At 45.2% G+C, this 17894-nt stretch overlaps 1 protein-coding gene across 4 annotated transcripts in view; it reads right to left on the bottom strand.

Annotated features, from left to right (window-relative positions):
- Nucleotides 1-17894, bottom strand: part of TRAF3IP1 (TRAF3 interacting protein 1) — a 1297461-nt gene that overhangs the window by 1140386 nt on the left and 139181 nt on the right. The window contains exon 1 of one of the 4 annotated variants that reach the window (XM_069616012.1): nucleotides 14328-14783. The exons of 1 other annotated variant lie outside the window; for it this stretch is intronic. In XM_069616012.1, coding sequence (XP_069472113.1) covers nucleotides 14328-14450 — 123 coding nt within the window. In that variant the 5' untranslated portion in view covers nucleotides 14451-14783. Of the gene's footprint in view, nucleotides 1-14327; nucleotides 14784-17894 lie in introns of those variants that run through there. 2 more of the 4 variants (XM_069616015.1, XM_069616013.1) reach the window with 2 other exon arrangements.

Raw genomic sequence — 17894 nt, 5'->3', positions numbered from 1 at the left:
GACCAGTGATTGGTTACTAGTAGAAAGACAGTTCAGAAACGAAACTGAAACTGATTTTTTCTTTACCAAGGATTCCCAGCCTGACGATGGGGAATATTCATGAGCATGTGAATCTATGCCAGACCCCATGCTGGAGAAGGGATGTTAATATAATACAGGGCGATAAATCATTCAATTAGCCTTTCAGATTAGGTCAGGCATTTGATTTTTGTATATATTTAAATTGTTAAAACACAAAAACCTGCCCAATTATACATTAAAGAAAACCTTAATTGTATTGTGTGTTTTGTGGTTCAATAGTAGAATTGTCTTTTGATGTTTAATTAAAGTCCTCATTTCCTGTATGTACTACTACCCAATGGAATGCCAATGCTATGATGCAGAGAGGTAAGGGCTCAATACTAAATTCTACATTTAATCTCGTGGCCATATTTTGACTGGACAGAGTTAATGATTTGTTATTTATATAGTACATAATATATTTACATACAATTATCACCCAACCGAAGTTGGTACCTGTGTATCAACATCTGAAGGATGAAAGCGGAGTTGGCCTTGCCGGGTTTCTAACCTGTGAGAAATAAGTCGATGAAATCTGATCATATTTAGATATTCCTCGATTCTTTTAGACAATGCATCATTTGTGGTCATCTCTTTATATGTACCTGTGCCGTCGACCCCAAGTGTGTGTTATGTTTACAATATTGAAAACCATACTAATGCAAGTACTGTGTTTCAGGGAGTTGCCGATGCCTCCTCTCCAATACAAATATTCATGGCAGTCCATGCGGAGCCAGAGGTATGGATACTGACAGTTCCATCGAACTAGACCATCAGAGCTCGAATACTTGTCGTTTGATTGTTCTACAGAATGTTTATTTCGTGTTTAGCTATTGAGATGTACCTGTGTGTTCGTCCTCGCGTGTGTTTTATGTTTTCAATATTGTGATACATAGTAATGAAAGTACTATGTTTCAGTGAGTCGATGGAGCGTCATTCCATGCTGTCTATGCGGATCCAAAAAATATAGTTGTTGCAGCGCAAGAGGAAGGGAAGACATGCGGAAACAGATCGGAGCAACAGCGTGCAGATGATGAAGTTCGAGTCAAGAAAGGTGCAAAGAAAAGAAACAAAAATAAGGTTAGTTACAAACAGTTCATAATTTTAGGAATTGTTTTGGGGACTATATTATGTTTTTTCCTGTCAATTGTACTATACTTTATATTGTGTTTAAAATTAACATCCCTTTTCCAATCTGTCCTCTAGTTACCCGTGGGTGTACGAACTATACATACACAGACAGTGAAGCAAATGATAGATGTTGCTTGCCAGACCATTTACACTATGGAGGAACTATTCATTCAGGCGCGTTGAGACTCGGGATGCTCATGTCCAATGGCCAGAACATGAATTGACTGTGTCCGGAGAATCCAGTAAAGTTGTATTGGACCATTGCTACAGTTCAACGGCACCACCAAAAGAAGATGATACTGAATGTATTGAAGATAGCTCTGAAGTAGTCGCAGATCAATTCACACAATCTACACCCGCCAAAAAAATGCCACCCAAAAAGCTGTCGACAATGTTGTGTTCTACCATCAATGCTGAAGTATCAGATGTTGAAATGACAGAGGAATGAACCAGCAGCAGCACCCAACGACGCATCAGAACTTGATATCAGCGATATTTCTTTCGAATTTCTTGATATGTCCTCAACGGCACAGTCCGAAACAACTTTCACGCCGGATGATAGTCTAATGAAAGAGGGCAAATACATAGTATTCGACAGTTGTTTGATGGATATTATAAGTATGCTGAAATGTGGGCATTCAGTTGCAGGGGAAGTATGTGGGGAGCCATTGATTCATGTGACTCGTCAAAAACAAGGCAGTAACGTCAAAATACATGCCGCCTGTAGATTTAATCATGCGTTCTCATGGTCTGCACAACCGATGCTGGGGAAGTTGTCAGCAGGCAATCTACTGTGTGCAGCTGCCTCACTTTTTTGTGGGTCCAGTTTTAGAATGTTTTTCTTTCAGTTTGTGGGACTTCATTTCATTTCTAAAACCCAGTACTACAAATACCAACATGATTATCTGTGTCCGGCCATTAGTGATGCTTGGAAAATTGAACAATTGTCTCTAGCAAGTACATTAGAAGGGAAACGATTCAGGCTGGCCGGCGATGGACAGTGCAACAGCCCTGGATTTTCTGCCAAGTACTGCACCTACCACTTTCAGGACATGGATAGTAAGAAAATTGTGAGTTCGGTGGTCGTGCAGGTGTCCCAATGTAAATCCCCAGTGGCCATGGAGAAACTAGGATTTATAAAATCATTGCAATATCTACAATCAAGGGGAATGCACATCGACCTCATAGCCGCGGACAGACACATTTCAATAGCAAAGACAATGAGAGAGCAGTAGCCACATATTAAACATCAATTTGACGTATGGCATCTTGCTAAATCAATCAATAAGAAAATCTCGGCTGAAGGGAAAAAAAAGGTTTTGAAAGTATTTCACAGTCGTCCCAGTCTATCAGCAACCATCTTTGGTGGAGCTCCAAAACTTGTGAAGGGTCAGTGGAAATCCTACTTGAAAAATGGCGGTTACTGATGCACCACTGTACCAACGTTCACCGCTGGACAGAAAACCAACATTTCCACCAATGTGAACATGGCCCTTTGTCCACAGAGGAGGCACGGAAGAAGAAGAAGTGGTTGATTGCATCTTCACCTACACACAAAGCCATCGAGAAGATTGTTTTCGATAAAACTCTATCAAGAGATTTGAGGGGACTGACAGAATTCTGTCACACAGGAGAATTGGAGGTGTTCCACAATATGTGCCTAAAGTACAGGCCAAAGCAATTGCATTTCAGCTTACAGGGCATGAAACATAGGACTCTACTAGCGGTTTTGGCCCATTGCGAGAATGTGGGCCGTGAACAGTCTAGGACTACGGGAAATGTAGGGATGCCTCGCTACACTACGACCTTTGGAAAAAGAACTAAGAAATGGGGGGTAAAACCAGTATATGAGGAAACGGAGTTCAACTTTGTTAAAGGCCTTATTGTTAGTGCACTAGAGAAGCACAGATATGGAATGTTCAGCGTTTCTGTGCAGAGCACTGATGCATTGCCACCAAAAATTGCCACTGTGCCATGTCCACCCAAAGCAGAGCTCGTTGAGAAGTTCAAATCTCCCGGTTTAAATAAATCATTGTAATCTGATTGTCTTTTTGAAAATAATGTCATTGTACAGTGTGCATACAAAGTATGCTAACCCTAAACCCTCCATTCACCATCCTGGGTGGCGAACAACATGGGTGTCATCTTTGACTTCTCTCTCCATTCACTTCATATCGCTGACCTTGTGAATATGTGTATGTATATATTTTTGTTGATGTAACTAAGTTTCGCAATCTCATGTAAATGCTGCGCACTGTTAACCGAGTGGAGGCTTGCGTATTGCAAATAATAAAACAAATAAACAATAGATCTCACTTTCAACTCAACTCCTCAGGTACTTTATACTTTCCCTGACCTTCCCCCCAAAAAGTCAATGTCTCCATAGTTATGGTTCTCTAGGGCTGCAAAGCTCGCGGACAACAAGGACAAAATTGGGGGCCCGCGCCAAGCGAGGCGTTGCAGATGGGAGAGAAGCCAGTTCGCATTTGCACATTGAGGCCTAGTACAAACATGGAGTCAAAAATTCAAGTTCTCACAGATGGCTTTAGACGGGATGTTGCAAAGTAAGAATGTACGCTCATGCAGAGTGAAGGTCAGCCGCTTTGATTTTTTGCTCGCGGGCTGAAGAGGCCCGCGAATCGCACTGGCAGTATAAGGTTCTATTGGTTTTTTACCTTGACAGACAGGGACCATGCCGAAAGGACTTCATTTGAAGGAGGAGGGCAATAACGTAAGAGACGATAACATTGAAAATTCTGAAACTAGATTGAGTTTCATGTTAGTTCAGCATATGAAAAACCGTTGGCACGAACACAGTGGGATTTACGGACTGCATTACGCAGAGATACAATGGAAATGGCAAATATAATGTAAGTAACTCTTTAGACGCTTTTATACCGGAATGAATGAATGAATAGCAAGTACAACCTTTGTGGGATCGTCTTTCTACCGGGCACATGGGCATGCATGTGCCCATTCGACACGCATGTAAACAAACAGTCATTTCTCAGTGGTTCAACGGTAAAAAAAAATCATTAGTTTGTGTGTTTCCCTGAATTTATTTCGTTCGTTTTCACATTGCTTTTAGAGCCGAACATACTCCATTGAACTATCCTTGCAAGCAAATAGTTTCAGCTCGCCCGTAATAAATAAAATTAATAATAGTAATAAAGATCGGCTGGTGAGACTAATTTCAATTTTTATGTTTTCTAAACAGGTACATCCTACCTTATTGCCACTGCCACCTATTCCAGACCCCGGCAGATGGTTTTTTCAACCGCCAGCTGCAGCTTCTTGTAAACAACTACACTACATTGACCATTTTATGGGACGATCGCCAAAGAGCCATATGCCCTTACGCGGTACTAGCAGCTAGAAGCAACATATCGACCTTTACGGTGGCCTAGTGCCTAGTTGATGGAACAGCCTTGCGGTTCACTGTGCATCCAAAGTGCTTCTTTTAACGAAAACCAACACCCTGTGTACCTTAAAGGAACAGCGCGTGACTCACAATAAACTTTTCCAGATTTGCGGATCGAGAGAAAAGAATAAAAATTCAATTCCCATTTAATATGCCAATTGCTGAATATTCTCTAAACATTTAATGTCAAATAAATGTACTTTACCAAATGTACCGTATTGCTGTTTGATTTTAAAGTACAGTTTCATATTCCGAATTGTGCGCGCTGTGTTGTGAGTTGATCTGTGTTGGTTTCCGGGTTCTGTGTGAAGTTGCGTGGAAGACAACTGGGTGCGTTGCCTACACAGCACAGTAACGTCACAGAGAGGCAGGGAATATGAATGTTTTGATAATGTCAGGCTCAGGGGCGGGGGATATGATTTAGTGCCACAAAAGCAGGTCAGCCAGGGCGATGCGGCAAGTGATAGGATTATCACAAAATGGCAGCGCCCTGGTGCCTGTTTTCGCGAGCATTTAATGGACGAAAACTCGGGTAAGGTCCTTAGGAAATTTTTCTAAAATTGAGCGACTTAGGCTTAAAAACATATGGCTGACCCGTAGGGACAATAACATTTTTTGCCCGAACCATTCCTTTAAGGTTGTATGGATGTAAATTAGACTTAGCATAGTTATCAGTGACCCACATCAGGTTTTGAGTGGGAGTTTTCAAATAATAAAATTAAAAAATATATTTAAAGAAACACTTTTTATAATTAGAGGGTAAATTAAATTCTAAGAGTAAACAGGATTTGCCTATGCAGAGGTATACAACGTATGCAACAGGCAACCAAAACATAACAAAAACGAGAAAATTAATAGGGCCCATTAGAAACAGAAAACTGTTGCTCAGCAAAGATGGCGGGTTTAAAAAAATGTCTAAGATTTGTGGAAATCCTTCTCCTACACAATGTGTATGAACACACCATACAGACGCATTTTGATAAATGCACACAGCACAGGACAGGAATTCTGAAAAGTGCTTTTGTGCAATACAGGTTTGCTTTGACTGAAAAAGCACAATTTATCTTTACAAATATCACTTAATTGTAACTCAGTTTTCCATCTTATTAATATGATATGATCCTAATAATCACAATTCTTTTGCTAGCTCCATGAGGATCTAGACACAAAAAGAAACAATTTCTTGTATCATTGTGTACGGTTTCTTTTTCATATAACTTTTTATTGTTTTAAAATTCAACGCATAGCAAAATAAACAAACGGTTGCCAGAGCACGATTACACCGTATCACAGATATCACATTGAAATCCCAGTGGCAAGGGAAGGAGCCTTTTTCAATTAACAGTTCAGCCTTATACATGGCGGCAGGAAAGCAGCAAATCAAGGAAATAACACAAAGGTGCCTCAACCCTCTCTTAGCTCCCAGCCACCCCGCTCCCCATTAGTGTGGGTAGGGAATGCCAGCTACACATAATGGGTTATAATATCAGGTTCTGTGGAGTTAACGTTATTCAAATACCACCATGCTTAACCGTGTACCGTCCGAAGTAAGGGTGCACAGTGCACCGAATAGCATATTTCGTATTCGGCCGGAAACCAAAAATAGTTTGTTATGTATTCACCGAAGCCGAAAACCAAGTCAAATAGTTGTTTTAGTTAATACATCAAGTTCCAAACCACACTTAACAAAATAAAGCACTATATTAAATGTGTGCCCCATGTTTAATGTACGCCTCTTCATTGTAATCAATAGATCATCCCTAATTAAAGCATAGAAGCCTAAGAAAAAAAGATATTTACAAAAAACAGGGACTAACAAAAAAAATAATAATGAATAAAAGGATATTACATATGAAAAAATTGATACTCAAAGCAAGTGGCAAGGAACAAAATGAGTATTTCAATTTGCAACTTCCATTCAGAATCACACACATTGCAATCTCCTACGAGATGCACGCGTTTTTAGAAAGCAAAGGGACTTTCAAACTTTCCGTGCAGCGCACATATGAATGATTTCTGTCCGCTTGTGAAAGACAAGTCATAGAAATTTTCCATAGAAATAAGCCATGCTCACCTCATCCTCAACTCCTGCGTAATACTCAAATGCATACCAAAGTCTTTGTTTTATAGCATTCCTTAATAAATCTATGTTTAATGTCATTGCCTTTTGCAATTTTCACTCCTCGCTGCATGGCATTTTAATGACAAGAAAAGGAATCCAGCTGGATTCGAACAGCAAGCACTATCGAGTCGAATGCCTTTTTTTTTGCAGCTGGATTTCAGCTAAGCCGAAGTTCAGTAGACCCGGAGTCCCAATGATGCATTCATGCCCCTTTGCTGTACATCTACCTGCCTTCAACATGTGTTTTCTGCAACAACAAAAAAAGGATCCCTTCGGAACATTACCAGTGTTGTATCTTTCTTTCTACCGGTTTGGGAAATAACAGTGGATGCTATACTCAATGCTATTGTGTCCGGGCCCATGGCTATCAGGAAGAACTCAAGCTAGTTCTGGTCATCTCACGTTCGTGCATTTTTCTTGCAGGTTGCCTTATCAAATGTGTAGGCCCATTTCAGGCACACTGGGTAGGCAAGTAGTGTTCCTGCCTCCAACATGGGGATAACGCCAGTCACCATGCCAGAGTAAAAAAGATCTGGATTGAAGGAGGATAATCAGGAGAGGATGACCACCCCGTGTAGTGCAGGCATCCCTACCAAAAAAAGCATATCATGGAGGTGACGACGTGGTACAACTTGAGGACATGCCCAAATAACTGGGCAGCATCCTCCTCCCCACCCCCTGGGTAAGGGGGAAGAGTTTGGGCAAGCCCGGGAAAAGCAAGAGGGGCAGGAAGCCCGCCAAATGGGCTAGAATGCCTGCGAAAGTCAAACAAAGGAGATGGGCACGCCAGGGGGCTTATAAGCTACTGGCCAACTGGCTGCCGGATCGTCGTAGCCCGAGGATGCCGGACGACGCGAGGAAGGAGGCAGCAGTTTTTTGTTAAGAGCAACATTGCAGAGTTCTTTAGCCTGAAGAAGTTATGAGGCTGAACCATAGTGCAGTGCATGTGCCTGGGGGCCGCCGTGAGAAGCCTTCACGAAGCAGAGCTGCAGCAGTTTGGGAAGTGCTGCAGGCGTTGTAAGGACAGCGTCAGGAGCATCGACGGTGCCTTGGGAAACAAAGCTGCGGTCCAAGGAGAGCAGCCGGCGTGGAGTTCAGCACGCGGAAGCCGCTGGTCGGAGGGGCCGAATTTAGAGGTGAGCGAGGGGGCATAGAGGGGAGAGAGCGTGCACAGCGGTCTGCCTCCTCTCCACGGGACACGGACCACAGAGGAGGAACAAACGCATTGGCAACCTGGGCCGCTGTGGGGTGAAAAACAGAAATCCTGAATAACTTGTATTTAATAAGGAGATCAAGCGGGGGTGTATTAGTTAGTTAGTCAAGTACAAGCGGCAGAGAACAAAAAGGGCCTCCGGTCAAAAGTGAACACATAAACTGGGTTTTAGGGTTTGGGAGCGCTCAGTCCGGCTCTCGGCGGCTGAATAAATTTACATTCCAGTCGTAGTATCTAAGAATACTGCGTGTGTCTTCAGACCAGTGAAGCTCGGAAGCAATTAAGGAGGGAAAAGTAGCTGCAAGCAGTGCGTGCGCCTGAAGGGTTGGCAACGGCAATGCTAACAAGCACACAGCAAATTATTTTACAAGTCAGCCTTACCCAAGCAGTGCAGGTGCCTGGCCGGCTGCTGCATGGGCAATGGCAGTGCTGACAAGGACGCAGCAAATTATATTACAAGTCAGCCTTACCCAAGTAGTGCGTGTTCCGGGAGGGTCGCTGCAACAAGCCAATCCCTTGCAGTGCATGTGTCTGGAGTCCGCTGCAACAAGTAAGATGTCTACACAAGGTGGGGGCACGCCAGGATTCTGCTGCCCTCAAAAGGACATGGAGCAATTCATCATGATGGCAGAGATGGCAGCCGCCAGGGATGGGCCAAATTGGTTGCAGAAGGTGGCGACGGAGCTCGATGGGGAAGTGGCTGGTACAAGCAAAAAGTCACAATCCCCATTGTTTCCAAATTACACAAAAGAGGCTAGGCAAGAGATTCAAACCATTGAAGATGAGAAAACTCATCGAGCCAGTATCGAAAAGGAGCAGGACATTGAACACTAAAGCCAAGGAAATTAGGCAGTTGGCTGAAGCTGCCAAAAAGCGGAAAGCAGCTGTGGGTGAAAAAGGCAGATGGAAAAAGCAGGGGCCTGTTGCCAACCCATCAGCCTTGCCTGCAGAGGTTCCAAGGTGTAGCAGCAGTGCACCCAGCACGCATGCGGCCATCACGGTGACGGTGGCATCAGTGGGATTATGCAGTGCTTGCAAGCATGGGGGAAATGGTCAAATGTTGTGTGGAAATGTCAATGCATTTAATCAGGTGGGAAGGAATGCTGAGGTGGTGCATCAGCAAGGGGAAGTTCAGAGGCTGGGTGGCTTTCGGGAGGCGGGGTGGGGGGGGTGAGGGGCCTGTGAGCCCCACAACCATGAGTCAAGCCGCCGCACTGCCTAGGGAAATGTCTATTGGGGAGGGTAGCCAGCTGCAGCAGGTGTGCTCAACAACGGCAGGCAACCAAGGGCAAGGTAATGATACGCAGTATAGTAGAGCGATGCTGGGCTTTGCACCAGTACGGGCAACACTTTACTATGGCACATTCCTTTGGCCTAAAAGGAAAGGATTTGGCAGAAGGAGTATTTGGAAATCTTTTCCTTGCTATATATGGAGCCAGTGGGGCTTGGTTTACACATGTTGTCAGAGAAGGACAGGGAGAAGGTCAAGATAGAGGAGAACATCCACAATTGGTTGGCGGCTTTCAGGATGTTGGCATCAATTATGATAGAAAAGTTCCCACAGGATGCCGGGGCATTATTCGCATATGAGCAGTACATCAGTACTACATACCTGACCTATGGCTGCGAAGCATGGTTAAAGTATGATAGGGGGTTTAGCCTAAAGATGCAGATTTGGCCTGTAATGTCTTGGGATGAGGTGGATGTTACGGGTTACATTGAAAATAATTGTATCATCAAGGGAGACGGGGGAGAAGGCTCAGGGCGGGAAAGCCGTATTATAAAAAAGAGAGATGGTCCTATGGGGACAGGAGGAGGGGGTCCTTTCGTGGGCACTCCTCCTGGAATAGTCGACCCAGTTATCAGCAGGGGGAGCAAGAAGTTTGCTGAAGTTTGAGCAAGGGTATTGCCCCTTTGGCAAAATCTGCAGATTCAAGGACACAGGTGGCAAAGGTGCAGGGAATCACAGCACGTCTTCATCCGATGAGGTAAAGCAGAGGAGTAGCGCGAAACCCAAAGAGAAGGCTAAGCGTAATTGACATCCACTTGCCCACTCCCGTATTCCTGCATAAATAGATCCCATTCCTGAATACGTGCCACAACAGCGCTGATGCAAAATTACTTTGGGAAGGTTTCAAGTGGGGGTTTGGAATCCCTTACAACGGTGCAACGGGGAGCAGGGACGCAGACAATCGAAAATCAGCTGTGAAAATGCCAGAGGTAGCGGCGCAAAAAATTGCTAAAAAGATTAAGCTGGGTAGGGTGGCAGGCCCATTTACTACCCCACCTTTGAAGAACTTTGTGGTACCGCCACTAGGCTTGGTTCCCAATGAGGAGGAAGGGATGTTTCGCCTCATACAGCACCTATACTTCCCCAAGGGGCATCAGTGAACGACGACATAGCTGAAGAAAGCTGTAGGGTTAATTATGCTTCCTTTGATGATGCAGTAGAACCAATGAGGGCCAAAGGGAATGGCGCGCTGATGGGGAAGGCCGATATTGAGTCAGCCTTCAGCCTACTGCCATTTAACAGAGAAAGCTATAATTTAATGGGTTTCAAAGTAGACAGCTTTTACTATTACGACAGGTGCTTACCGATGGGTTGCGCAATTTCGTGTGCCTATTTTGAAAAGTCAGTCGTTTTTTGGAGTATGCACTGAAGCAGTGGGCCCAGAGCGCGGTAGTAATGTACTAACTCAGCGACTTCTTGTTCATTGGGAAGGAAGGGACAGATGAGTGCAGGGCACTCATGAGGAGGTTCCAGTCATTGATGCAGGAGATGGGGGGTCCCCTTGGCTAAGGGGAAGACAGTTGGTCCACTCACAATACTGACATAAGACAAAGGGGTGAAACTTAAACAATCAAGGAATTGAGGGGCATGAGTAAGGCCACTTTGAGGGAACTGCAGTCATTGGCGGGAAATTTGAACTTTGCTGGTAAGGTGATCCCGGCAGGAAAAGTATTTGTCAGGAGCATTGAGCTCAAGACTGTAGGGCTGCAACTCACGCTGCCCAGCACGTGTGGCTAGGGGCGGAAGTTAAAGAGGATCTCAAGATGTGGGATGGTTTCCTGGATAACTTCAATGGGGTACTACTTTGGCGGGTGCAGTTGGCCACTAGTGAGAAACCCAGACTTTTTATGGACGCTTCAGGCTCCCAAGGATCTGGGGCTATTCTGGGGGAACGAGTGGTGCGGGCAGGGCTGGCCGGCAGCATGGCATCAGGAGGGAATTACCAGAGACATCACGTTGCTGAAGCTGTTCACTATTGTGGTCACTTTCAGGCTATGGGAAGAGTCATTAGCGAATAGGAGGGTGATGCGGTGGTCGGAGAACACGACAGTGGTGCAAATCCTTAATCAAGAGATGTCCAGCAATTTAAGGGTACTTATGTTCCTGAGGGAGCTGACAACAAGCCTGCTCAAGTTGAACTCCGAAGTAAGAGCACAACACATTCCAGGGGTAGAAAATGTGGCAGCTGACTCAATCTCTCGTTTGCAGTTGGAAAGATTTTGGGGGGGAACAGTCCAGAGGTGAACAAGAGGATGACTCCATTCAAGGTTTAGTGGTGGGGCATGATTGGGTAAATCTGAGCTCACTGATCTACACAGCCCTGGCACCAGGCGCGGCAAGGAGGTACAAAGTTTGTTGGGAGAGATTCTTGGCTTTTAAGGAACAATCTTTGACGGAGCACAAAAAAGGATCACCAGTGCGTGCCTTTGTTTGGATGGGGATGGCGGTCTGGGTAGCAATAGCACACTACTACAAACTGGGGGGAAAGCCCGATCCCACCAAGGAGCATTACATTGTAATGGCTATGAAAGCTTGGGCTTAGCAAACAGAGAGAAACAGGGTCGGACTGGGACAAGAAATAGGCCCGGTCACCCAAAAGAAAGTGGCCCACCCCTCGCCTTACGACCCTTGACCTCTGATGACACTGATGCCACCCCAAAGTGATATCCCAGGAAGCAATGAAACACGACCTTTCACCCCTTGAGAAAACAGGAAGTGGCATCAAATAGCATTGTTCCTAAGTACACTAAATTACTGGGAATCCAAGCAGACGTCCAAGGCCAAATGATAATGTTATTGTATAGCACTTGCCTATAAGCTCTTTTTATAGAACAAATATGCATACAATATCACCCAACCTGTTGTTGGTACTCATTTATCAACCTAAGAAGGATGAAAGGCGTTTTGAAAAAAAATAAAAATATATTTCACGTTTTTTATTTCTTCCAAACCGGTCCAGGCATGGCCAGAAACCGGCCCCCACTCCCCAGGGACGATGTCGGCCCGGCCACGGGCCGAAAGGCCAATCCGACCCTGGAGAGAAAGCCTGATGCAAGGCAGCCCATAGATATTGTTAAATTGCACGGTTTACTAGAAACTCTGAATAAGATTTGCCGTAGCAATCGAGAGAGGGTTTTGTTCACGGCACCTTTCACCTTAGCCTTCTTCTGAGCCTTCAGAGTGAGCAAACTGGTACCCAAGAATAGAGAGGGAGGGGGCTCTGGGTTTTTAAGGCTGGAAGATGTGCACATATCAAAGGAGCTGGTACACATTTATCTTAGGAGGTCTAAGACGGATTAGAAGGGAAAAGGGCGAACAGTCACCCTTTATAGCATACAGGGGAGCACAGTGTGTCCAGTAGCGGGATTGACAGCTTACCTACAGGAGAGGCAGCAGGCGGGTGCGGGATCACCCCTATTTTTGCACAGGGATGGGTTGGCCCTGAGGAAGTTCCAATTCAGGAACGTGATGGACATGGCCTTGAAAGGCATGGGAGTGACAGGAGGGCTGTTGGGCAAGCATTACAGGCCCGACGTATTGATCATCCATCTGGGCGGTAACAACCTGACAAACTTAGGTAGAGGGTCATTGATGTTCACCTTACAGGAAGTGTCCTCTCAGTTGGGTGATACAGAGATCATCTTGTCTGAGATCATCCCGAGACAGGGATGGAGGGGTGCAGAAAGTCATTCAGCAGTGGAGAAATCAAGGAGGAAGTTAAATGGGGCAATGGCCAAGTTCTGCAGGGGCAGAAGTTCCCTGCAGGTCAGACATGGTCTGATCGACTTGAAATCACCAGAGTTCTATGAGGGACAGAGTGCATGTGTCATCAACAGGCATGGATTTGTTCTTTTGGAATGTGTGCTCTAAACTGCTGGAGTTGTATGATAAGAAAGGGGGCGCCACGGTGGGCGCGTACACACCTTTGGCGTGGAGGTGTTTTTTTACGACCAGTGGCACTATACAGACTACTAATGAGCCGTTGGAAAGCAGGAAGGGTTTTCGCTCTTCTCGCGATCAGCACCCCTTTGAGGCCCAAGCGGCAAGGGCGCTAGGGGTATCGAGGAAGGCTCGGCTTCCCCTGACAAAATGGCACTCCCCCAGCACAGGAACACCTGCAAGGGCAGGTGGGGTTCAGATAAGAATGGCTGGGGGAGCAAGGTTTGGACACAGAACAGTCGGCTGGTCGCTGCACCTTCAGAACTATTTTCACTGAGTTTGGTTTGCAGTGTTTTGAATGATGTAGTTATTAGCAATGTTGTGAAAATAAATCTGCAGCCTTTTATGCCAACAAAAAAAGAATGTCTTCTTCTGCACCTTTTTCCATAGTCGGGTAGCAAATGGAATGAGCAAGTATGTTGCTGTAAGTATGGACAAATGCCCAGGTTATACGATCCACACGCCTTTAACTCCGTAGCTTAAATCATACTGGATGCCATCAAATTATTCTACGACCACCAAGATTTAAGAACCCTTCATTTTATCAGCAATCCCGACCCTTCAGGAATCACGAATATACTAGACATGCACGGTTTTCTTTTCTGGATTTTGGTAACAGCAACATCCCCTAGGCTCCGATGTTCGCTTCTCCCACTCAAATCACTGCTATAAATAATGATGTCCACTCTCCCACAGGAACGCTCCAGTTTAGTTACATTGTTCTTAATCTCAACTCGGCCTCAACTCTTCTAGTACGAGGCAATATGTGACTCAGAAAACTCCGAAAGGAGTTCAGTTTCTGGAGTCGCCCACTTGTTATTTTACTATAATAACTATGTAGATGAATCCATTTTGAGTAAACCACGTAGTGCCTTCTACGAGACACTCAGAGAGCTAACACCGATGCATTTACATACGATATGATATGGCATTTATAGTACACCCACAGTGACTGAATCTCCCAGGTGACGTTACGCAGCGCCATAGGAACCCTCGCCACCCAGCAGGGGTGCGTACCTATGGCCTCATAACGTCAGGCGGGTTTCTGAAGCGGCACCTCTGCTTTACTGGGTTATGGCACAATGCAGTTACCCAAAATGTGTACCATTACCCATGTAGTGACGTCTGACAGATTCCAGAACCTCCTTACCTCTGTGATGACGTCATGAAGGTAACGGAACGGAGGCTTGCTGAGAAGGCGCTCAGTGAGTGGGGGTTTCCGGATGACCCTACCCAGGCTATCCTGGGTGCGCTGCAACACCGCGGGGTTCATAGCTTCTGACGGGAGAGCCCGGCTCCGGCCCCACACTGCACCGCGCCAGCAGCTCTGCGCAGGCGCTCAAAGCCCGTTACCAACCACCGCTGCTGCCCTTAGCAACAAGAGACAACACGCAAGCCGCGCCCTTCATAGAGTCTAGCCACGCTGAGCTTGCTCAGGTTCCGCCCACCCGCGAGATACAACTACTAGGTCTTCCCCACTGCAGAACTTATGAAATCTTGGCTAAAAAGTAGTCTTCGCCATCCGCAAAGGTTGGCAGCGCCTATTGCAGCCGAAGGCCTCGCCCATGTTCTTATGGTCTGCGCGCCCACCCTAGAACCTGTCTTTTTCGCTGCACTATTACGAAACGCCTAACTACGAGTCAATGCCCGCCGATTTCTCTTCTACGTTCTGTAATGGAATTCAATTCGTATGAAGAATGTGTAGTCAATGTTATCATTCTGTTCAAACATCACCACAAAGTGATGCTTTAAGTGGTTGTTATACATGAAGATGCAGGAGCCAGGCTGCGTCAGGTAAGCGAGTTTATTGGCATGGAGGAGACAGGCAGAAGGTGATTTACAGGTGAGCGGAAGGCACACAGAAGAAACAGAGTACTTGGAATCCATTACCGAGGGAGGCTAGATGTAACTGCCCAACTGTCACACATGGAATGTGGAGGGAGAGAACAGAGACAGTGAGGCAGATGACCTCACCATACACACGCATCACAGAGCCAAGGTTCCATTCATGGCAGGCATACAGGGAGGACAGAGAAAACAGGATATTCCCCCTCTCCGCCCCCCCTTTATGAAATGAAATGAAAGGGGGAGAAGGGAAGGAAGCTGGAAGGCGAGCTAGAGAAAAGATAAGACTAGCCTACATGAACACCCACATGGAGGATACACCACAGTGGGCGAGGTAGATGGGGATTTAACTTCCTGGGCCAGCAAGAAAGGAAAAGGTACAGATGTGAACTGAAGGAAAACCCACAAGGTGCACATAGCGTGAGTGATCTAAGTTTCACACTGGTGGCAGAGACGGGCCACAGCGAGTAGGAGTGATGCACAGCTAGATGGAAATGGCAAGCACTATGTGGCCCACACAGTGATGATTAAGGACATGCATAGAAGGACGCTCAGTTGTTGGGATGAAACCATTTCCTTCTATCAACTGAAATGAAAGTGTGCACAGCGTGACGAGCACTGTTTGACCCATAAAGTGAAACCCTATAGCCACGGCTCAAGTTGAGGTAGTACGCGGGTGGACAGTGACCACCCACTTTTTGTAGCGGTTGCGTGCTGTCCAACTGGGGCGCTATGTGTGTTTTCAATTAATTCATTTTTTCAAATAAAAAGGTGCTGCTTATACTTGATAATACAGCGCCGTGTGTGGGATTCAAACGCGGTTCGCACGGCTGTGTGGCAAGAAACTTAACCACAAGACTGGCTGGTTGGATTGTTTTAAAGTGTCCTATTGACTTTCTGCTGTACAGGACACCTTCCCTTTCTTACACATTTTAGTATATAAAATGTGCGCACCTTTTCTATTTCGCAAGCAATGTTTTAAGAAAGCTCGTTCTCTTGTGAAATGCTTGTTTGTCCTGTGGACTTTCTTGAGTTGGGAAAGACATCTTACAATGAAATATGAACATGTCTTTCAATTTACTTTCACTGCCTGTGGCGTCACTCCCCAGTGCATAGCCAGAGTCCCCCACTTTTTTTTTTCAGGACTCGAGCCCTTTCCCTATAACGGAAATAAATTGCTAAAAAACTAGCAATATTAAGACGCAACAGTTGGTAATGGTAACGTCACTGATCGCCTATAGCAAGTGGTAATATTTATCTGAATTCAGCAACAATAGTAACATGACTGGCTACAGGCATTTGACAATGCATAAATGGTGATAATGGGAGAGTAGTAGTGGAAGGAATAGTAGCCGTGTGGGAGGAGGAGTAGTGTGGGAGGAAGGGTAGTAGTGGAGAGGGGGAGGTGTAGGGGGAGTAGGAGTGGTAGCAGTAGAGTGGGAGGAAAAAGAGAAGAGTTAATATCAAAGGGTGGAGGGAAACTTAAGAGAGACAGGAGGTTGGTGGGGATGAGTAGCCAAGAGGTGGTAGGTATAGTTGGGGAAGGCTGGAAATGTATAAGTATGGACATAAATTGTAAAAGAATGTGTAAACATTTTTAATCAATAAAAAAAAAAAAAAAAATTGTAAAAGAGCAAAGTAACCATGAATGTGAGGGGAACCAGGTGAATCTTACTGAGTAACTGTAAGGCACAATCCCTAACTTTTCCAATAGAACACTAACATCTTGCAAGAGTAGGGAAAGTTAGAAAGTCTCTGAGTGAATTAGATAACCACACTTAGGGAAACATCATTAGTTGAAGCCAGCTATAAGACAGTTGGCACTAACCAGCTATTAGATAGCAGACACTAACCAGGGATACGCAAGCGTAGGTTAGAGAGGAAATCCCACAGGAGAGGAGAGAGAGAGGGACGGCCCTAGTACTACTCCCCAAAACCCTTCTCCAGACAGTGTCTACAATCAAACTACTGACCTGTCTTTGCCCTGAACAAGTGAACTATTGCTCAGAAGAACAGTCCACATACCTTGTGCTGCCTTTGTAATAAAACCCTTAACATTCTTGGAGACTCAGCAAGTTATTAAGGACATCTATGACAAAATATCAATTTCCTTATACCTTTTATTTGGCCAATTTCAGAACTATTGAATATGTTTGTGGGATAAAGGATTGTAATGTTCTAGAAGATTATGGGCCTCATCACAAGTTGAGTGGTGTGCTAAAGTGCTAATTCTGTTACTGACACTTTACTGCTGCATTACCGCTCTGCTGAATTCTGAGGGTGGAGGTGAAATGGAGGATTCACCTGCAGCAAAAAGCTGGAGGTAGATCCTCCACTTTACCTTAAATAATCAGCGGAATTACAGCTCGTGGTAAATCTGCCACAAATCCCAGTGGATTCCAATAGACTCCAAAAATGGATATTTACAACATCCCATTACCACTCGTAATAGTGTGGTAATTCAATGGGGCTGTGTGGCGGTAACAAAGAACAATTTTGGTAGTAAATCAGTGAATTTAAAGCCAATTTACAACCAAACTTGTAATGTGGCCCTCATTACGAGTTTCCCGGTATCCCGCTGGTAATTCCCACGGGATACCGGGAAAATGCCCTACCATTTCGGCCACTTGATATCCCGGTATTACCAGGTTATTACAAGCAGTGGAAACGGCAGCAAATCCCCATTCCATGGAGTCCAAGAGGATTCCATGTAGGTAATTGCAGCATTTATTTGCCGGTGGGGCCTGTTAACCTCCAACTCTTGACTGGAGGTAAATCAGTGACCCCCACTGTCAAAGTTGTAGTTTGCCGGTGCGGGAAAGGTGCCGGTGTCGGAATTTTCCTGCACTCGTAAACTTGTATTGAGGACCTA

This window comes from Ambystoma mexicanum, chromosome 9 (genome assembly GCF_040938575.1).
Source record: "Ambystoma mexicanum isolate Mex_15411 chromosome 9, UKY_AmexF1_1, whole genome shotgun sequence".
Taxonomy (NCBI): Eukaryota; Metazoa; Chordata; class Amphibia; order Caudata; family Ambystomatidae; genus Ambystoma; species Ambystoma mexicanum.
This window is presented reverse-complemented; position numbering and strand designations above follow the sequence as displayed.